This window comes from Populus alba, chromosome 5, assembly GCF_005239225.2.
Source record: "Populus alba chromosome 5, ASM523922v2, whole genome shotgun sequence".
NCBI classification, from domain to species: Eukaryota; Viridiplantae; Streptophyta; class Magnoliopsida; order Malpighiales; family Salicaceae; genus Populus; species Populus alba.
In genome coordinates this window covers 15,293,635-15,300,611 of record NC_133288.1, presented here as the reverse complement: position 1 = coordinate 15,300,611, position 6,977 = coordinate 15,293,635, and the positions used below count along the sequence as shown (strand labels likewise).

Sequence of the window (6,977 nt, the reverse complement as noted above, 5' to 3'; positions counted from 1 at the left end):
ACTTTTAAAAAAATTTCAAGATATTATTTTATTTTAATATTGAGATGATGATACATTTGATCAACTTAGGTTTTGCAAGTTAACTTGTTAAACCCGTGAGTTGGGTCATAAACTCAATTAGGTTTAATAACTTTGTTTTTTAAACTATTTTTTTATTTAATTATATGATAACAAAATTAGATGCTTATAAAATCATGCTTTAATCTAATATCGGGATGTTTGTATAAGACCATAATAGCACTATAGAAAGCAAACTAAAACAAATTATAGAGCTTAATTCTCAATCAACCCAAGTTAACCTATCAAAACTGCAATTTGGTTCATGGACTCTACTGAGTTTAATAAATTTATTTTTAAAAAGTATTTTTATTTAATTATACAGCAATAAAAATATATGCATGCAAAATTGAGCATCAATCCAATACCAAGATATTTATTTGAGGCCTTAATAACCCCATAAAAATTTTGAAACTTAATTTAAAATCAAATCAATTAAATTTTGAATGATAAAATAAAAAAAATACAAAAATCAAAGAAAAAATATAAAAAGAATAAAACAGGTCAAATGAGCAAGCCATGGTAGCCAACATGCTTGGACCTTTAAAAAAGCCTAGGCACGTGGCCCTGTCTTAGGCCCGCATGCAAAGGCCTTTTTATTTTATTTTTATAAGGCTTGTCCTTTCCTTTCTTCTTTTCTTTTTTAAAAAATATATATAGCAGATGATGTGTTATCTATCTGCTCGAAACACGATTATTATCATAATGCCTGTAAAATTAGCAGGTGTTTTTTATCAAATAAAAAAACTTCAACCTATTTGTACCTAATAAACACTTTTGGAACCTCAAAAAATCAATTTATCAACAAACAAAAATGACAAAAAAAATATTTAAAAAACACAAAATCAAAATAGGAAAAACAATTCTCTATCAACCCTGATCTACTTTTTTAGATGAAATGAAGGTTCAAATACCTTAATAGAACTCTCCATCATTGAATAAAACTCTCGTTAACATTAGAATTAATATTTTTTTTCAGTTGAAAATGGTCAACCCAACAATTTTCTCTCTCATTTATAATTTTCAAGTGAATCACTTTCTTTCTTTTCAAATTTACGGACTAAAATATTAAAAAAATAAATTTCTTGGATCAAAATTAAAATTATAAAAGCTATAAGGGCTGTGAAGGAAGAAAAATAAAAGTAAGTGGACTAAATAGAACCTTTTTCTAGCGACTTAGAGACTTGTCATGAGATTTCTTCTTGTTTTATGTTTTGGTCCTTTTTTTTTAATATCTTCTCTCTCTTATTAAACTACAATGATTTGTTCAATAATTTGATATAGAAAGTTGCAATTGAAAGAAATAAGGTCTGAGAATGAAAAAGAAAAAAGAGATTGGGTTCCTCTGGATTGCAATGGTAACATAATTATGCCATCATGCTAAGCACTGTCATAATTATAACTCGAACCATGAGAGGGCTAGATAGCATAAATCACTCTTGACAGTGACAAAAAAAATATGGAATCTGAACTTTATGGAAAACCTCAAAGAAAGGAGAGAAGGGCCAAATCCAACCAGTCAGCATACCAATCCCTCCCATACTTGCTCTCATCCCTCCAATATCTAAGATTCCATGGCGATCCCAAGTTGAGATAATTGCCCAATAGCGTGCTCGGAAGAGAATCAGATGCAAGCAAAAAACATAATGAAAACGTAAAGAACGAAGAAGCATATCCCAAGAACATGGCTTGGCTTGGCTTGGCGGGTGGGCTTTTGTTTTCTTCGCACAGGATAAGAGAAAAATAATAAAAAAAAATCAAGAAAACAAAAGTTGTGGTTGCAAATTGCCTGCCGATTTGCTGTATCCCCGCCACTCCTGCGAGGGACAAGGGCTTTTTGGTTGCAACTAGATTGACTCTGTTGGTTGGACCAATGCTCTAAAAAACTGGTTGGACCAATGGCTCGATACTTCGATCAATCGGATCCGTAATGGATTCAAGCTTAACGACTATATTATTGGACTAAAGACACTGAAAGGACAAAGCCATTTCATTAGCACAGAATTATTATCAATTAGTACAAGCCAATAAATAAATAAAAAACATAGAATTATCATTATCACCCAATACATTTGGAGCAGAATATGACAGGTGATAACCAAAGAAGTAATCAAATAAAAGATAAGTGCAAAATCTATCATCTCCACCCTCCAAAATCACATGCACTTTTCAATGCTTATGGTCTCTGATAAATTACCTCTCCTCTAGTAGAATCAAGAGAGTAAATCCCAGAAGCAGAAAGCATTAACTACAATCTCTTCCTTGCTGAGCTTCTAAAGAAAGCTAGCAAAACAGGAAAGGTTGGATATGGCATATAGCAACTGTCATAGCAAAGAGAGAGAGTGACTATTTTTGTTTTAATTTTTTATTTTTGTTAGAGAGAAAGATGTCAGGAGGTGGGTGTAGTATAGTTTGGTTCAGGAGAGATCTAAGGGTCGAAGATAACCCGGCACTTGCAGCTGGTGTAAGAGCAGGTGCTGTTGTTGCTGTGTTTGTATGGGCACCCGAGGAGGAAGGCCATTATTATCCCGGTAGGGTCTCAAGGTGGTGGCTTAAACAAAGTTTGGCTCATCTTGACTCTTCTTTAAGGAGTCTTGGTACTTCTCTTGTTACTAAGAGATCAACTGATAGTGTTTCTACTCTTCTTGAGGTTGTCAAATCTACCGGTGCTACTCAGCTTTTATTCAACCACTTATATGGTTGGTCTCTTTTTAGATTTCCTTTTAAATTATTACTTTTGTTGCATGGGGCTTGATGATCATGGGGTTTGATTGACACTTCCTGATATAATATTCTCATAGGAAATCCTTTTTGGGTTTCGATCTTTTTACTTTTTTTTATTATTATTTATTGTTTTCCTTTTCCCTTCTCTTCGTAAAGTTTAATTTCTAATATTTTTGGGATTGTTGTGCTGTAAATGATTAATAATTCCATGATTTTTTCTTGAAGTTTGTGTGAATTTATCGAAATTGTGATTTTTACATTTCTTGTTCTCGTTGGCTCGTTGACTGTTGAGTAATTGTTCCTATGGTGATATGAATTGTCATGCACATTTTCTTTTCAGCAGTTTGTTTATGATTTCTTCCTTGTTACTCCTATTTAGATCGATTGGCACAATATGCCGTGATTCAAATCAATTAAGTGATTCAAATCAATTAAGTAGGGAAGGCCTTTGCTAATCTTGTTATGTTGCAGCTGCAAAGTCTTTCTTTAGTGTAGGTCTCATTCATCCAAGTTGCAATTTACTGCTTTTCATTCGAGCATAAGGTGGCAATTCATCGTTTGGTAATCTATTTTTCATTCCAACATATGGTGGAAATCCCAGTGCATCAAGTGGCAATTTACTGTTTTTCATTTCAACTGTCGGTGCCGATTCATCATTTACTTCCAATTTACTGTTTTTTAGATCCCCTGTCACTGGTTAGGGATCACCGGGCGAAGGAGATTTTGACTGCTCAAGGTATTACTGTAAGATCTTTTAACGCGGACTTGCTTTATGAACCATGGGATGTTAATGATGCCCAAGGCCGTCCGTTCACAACCTTTGACACTTTCTGGGAAAGATGCCTCAGCATGCCTTTTGATCCGGAGGCTCCACTTCTCCCGCCTAAGAGGATTGTTTCGGGTTTGTCTTCTTTCAATCCTTTTGTTTTGGAAAATCAGTGCCCCATGTTTGTGTTTTTGATTTGATAGAGTTGCTTTTTGAAATAGATAACATTAAAAAACGAGAAGAAAATGCAAAGCATTCATGCTATATGTTATTTAATCACACGGTCCTCGAGAGAAACCATAAAGTAATTTTGTAACTTCCAGAGCGCTCTAAAACTCACAAGGTAGGCATTTGTACACAGCGCTTGTCACCTCTGTTCTCGTCTGCGATCATAAAGAAAATTTTGTGTCAGCGTGTTAACAGAAGTACTGCTCAAAGTCTTCAACTCAATATTCTCTTTTCTAACAGATGTACTTCTTTGTGTATAATATATGCAGCATCTTCTTCTACAGGATGATTATTTATTTTTTGTATTCTGAAAGGTAAATCTTGTCCTCCCCTGTCTGCTTTCACCCATTTACTGCACTCTTTCAGGTGATGTATCCAGATGCCCTTCAGTCACGCTGGTATTTGAAGATGAATCAGAGAAAGGAAGCAATGCACTTCTTGCAAGAGCATGGTCACCTGGATGGAGTAATGCTGATAGGGCTTTGACCACTTTCATTAACGGACCACTTATTGAGTACTCTATGAATCGTAGAAAGGCTGATAGCGCCACAACCTCATTTCTCTCACCACACTTGCATTTTGGGGAGGTGAGTGTGAGAAAAGTCTTCCATCTTGTTCGCATCAAGCAGGTTCTGTGGGCAAATGAAGGGAACAAGGCCGGCGAAGAGAGTGTAAACCTGTTTATCAAGTCAATTGGTCTTAGGGAATATTCAAGATACTTGAGTTTCAACCATCCTTACACTCATGAAAGGCCTCTTCTTGGGCACCTAAAGTTTTTCCCTTGGGCTGTGGACGAAGGCTATTTTAAGGCATGGAGACAAGGAAGAACAGGTTATCCATTAGTTGACGCTGGAATGAGAGAATTGTGGGCTGCTGGTTGGCTGCATGATCGTATACGTGTGGTAGTTGCTAGTTTCTTTGTGAAGGTTCTACAACTTCCATGGAGATGGGGAATGAAGTATTTTTGGGATACCCTATTGGATGCAGATTTAGAGAGCGATGCTCTTGGGTGGCAATACATAACCGGCACTCTCCCAGACAGCCGTGAGTTTGATCGCATAGATAATCCACAGGTGCGGATGAGACATTGCAATTTTTTTATGCTACCTTTCTGTGTTACATGACCAGTTTATGCATTTATTTATTACAGATTAGTTTATGCACGTCTCCCACGCAACTTTTCTTAAACTGGATTTGTTGGAAATTATGTCTCATTTAGTAGTTAGTTTTCCACAGTTTGAGGGTTACAAATTTGATCCGAATGGAGAATATGTACGCCGGTGGCTTCCTGAACTTGCTAGGCTACCAACTGAATGGATACACCACCCATGGAATGCACCTGAATCTGTACTCCAAGCTGCCGGAATTGAGCTGGGATCAAATTACCCTCTCCCTATTGTAGGGATAGATGCAGCAAAGGTCAGATTGGAAGAAGCACTTTCAGAAATGTGGCAGCAAGAAGCTGCTTCAAGAGCTGCAATTGAGAATGGAACAGAGGAAGGGCTTGGAGACTCCTCTGAATCAGCCCCAATTGCCTTCCCCGAAGACATACTTATGGAGGAAAACCATGAGCCTGTGAGAAACAATCCTCCTGCTACAAATCGTCGCTATGAGGATCAGATGGTCCCAAGCATGACATCTTCCTTTCTGAGAATTGAAGACGAAGAAACTTCTTCTGATGTCCGCAATTCTACAGGAGATGGCAGAGCAGAGGTGCCAAGAGATGTAAATGTGAATCAAGAACCAAGAAGAGACGCTTTGAACCAGGGGTTTGTTCAAACTGTTCGTAATAACACTGCCTTGTCACCATTTAATATTTTGAGAGGTCTGACAAATGTTGAAGACTCGACCGCAGAGTCTTCAAGTAGTAGTAGGAGAGAGAGGGATGGAGGTATAGTTCCAGTTTGGTCCCCTCCAACTTCTAGTTACTCGGAGCAGTTTGTTGGTGATGACAGTGGAATTGGAGCAACTTCTTCTTACTTGCAGAGGCATCCACAATCTCACCAGATAATCAATTGGAGGCGACTATCTCAAACTGGGTAAGCACCTTCTGAAATATTTGGCAAGGATGAAAAATGTTTTGTCCTTTTCTGAATCTTACTCATCACAGCTGATAGTTTTCCATTACACAAGCAGTTGTGAATGCTTCTTTTGCCAAACGATTTAATATGCATGGCCTGAAGAAATTAACCAAATAATCTCAATATCACGAAATTTACAGCTACTCTCGCAGACGATTTACTGACAAATATGTAACACTAGATATCTCGAAGTGAATGAGTGGATAAAGTTTTTGTTTGATATCATGATATAATATTTGTTTGATATCATGATACAAGGTGTTTTTCGCTTGAAAATACATAAATATAAAATATTTTTTTCAAAATTTCATTGTTCGTTTTTTGACAAGAGCATATCAAAACCATAAAAAAACATTAATTTGGGAACTCATGGTGATCTGCTGACATAAGCTGTTTTGATTATTCTCAACTCTGAACCTTTTCCCTCGTTTACAGGTAAAACAAATATTCATGGTGAGAAAGAAGCAGGGAAGTGGAGAACACAATGATGCTTAATCTTATGATTTAGTCTGTTGATAAACCAGAGTACCTTGTATATTTTATCCACCCATGTTCTCACCATTCTAATATGATCAGTGGTAGGACCTCCAATCTGTATGATACACACAAATGATTCAGGCAGTCCATCTGCTATCCCGTTTTCTGTACTTTTCTGTATCATATACGTAGATCTGGTGTATAGTATTTGTAAGCGAAGGATGAGAGTGATGGTAGGGGGATGTAGTTTTCTAATAATCCCAGGTTTGTGCTTTCTTGCTTGACTAGGAAGATAATTTACTGTAATTCAACCTTGTATCCTCACTTTCACTACCCTTGAAGATTGCTTATTCCTGAGCTCCAACTGATTTCTGCTGTGAAATGTTGGCCAGCTTAGCTTTTTGTATCGAAATTGTTGCCAGGAGATGCATTTCAAAATATAGCTAGGATGAGGTGCTATGCTCTGCTGGCTACTGGATAGGGGTGAAGTAGTATTGATGAACCTGGAACTAGTTTTACATTATTTGATAGACTGGAAGCTGGGCTTGGGAAACTAAAGGGTTACTGATTTTGGATTTAACAGCTTCACTGCTCTTTTATCGCGTAGTAATATTTTACATGTAGTATATTTAACATTTATTTAA

At 36.6% G+C, this 6,977-nt stretch overlaps 1 protein-coding gene across 2 annotated transcripts; it reads left to right on the top strand.

Annotated features, from left to right (window-relative positions):
* Window positions 1-2,123: 2,123 nt before the first annotated feature.
* On the top strand, window positions 2,124-6,739 carry LOC118030432 (cryptochrome-1). Of its 2 annotated transcripts, XM_035034537.2 has the most exons (5): window positions 2,126-2,756; window positions 3,464-3,682; window positions 4,142-4,848; window positions 5,012-5,814; window positions 6,292-6,739. In XM_035034537.2, exons 1-5 carry the CDS (start codon window positions 2,444-2,446, stop codon window positions 6,293-6,295), a joined length of 2,046 nt encoding a protein of 681 aa, XP_034890428.1. In that variant the 5' UTR covers window positions 2,126-2,443; the 3' UTR covers window positions 6,296-6,739. The 2 variants fall into 2 exon arrangements, with proteins under 2 accessions (XP_034890429.1, XP_034890428.1); XM_035034538.2 differs by lacking the exon at window positions 6,292-6,739 and having other exon boundaries at window positions 2,124-2,756; window positions 5,012-5,818.
* Window positions 6,740-6,977: the final 238 nt, after the last annotated feature.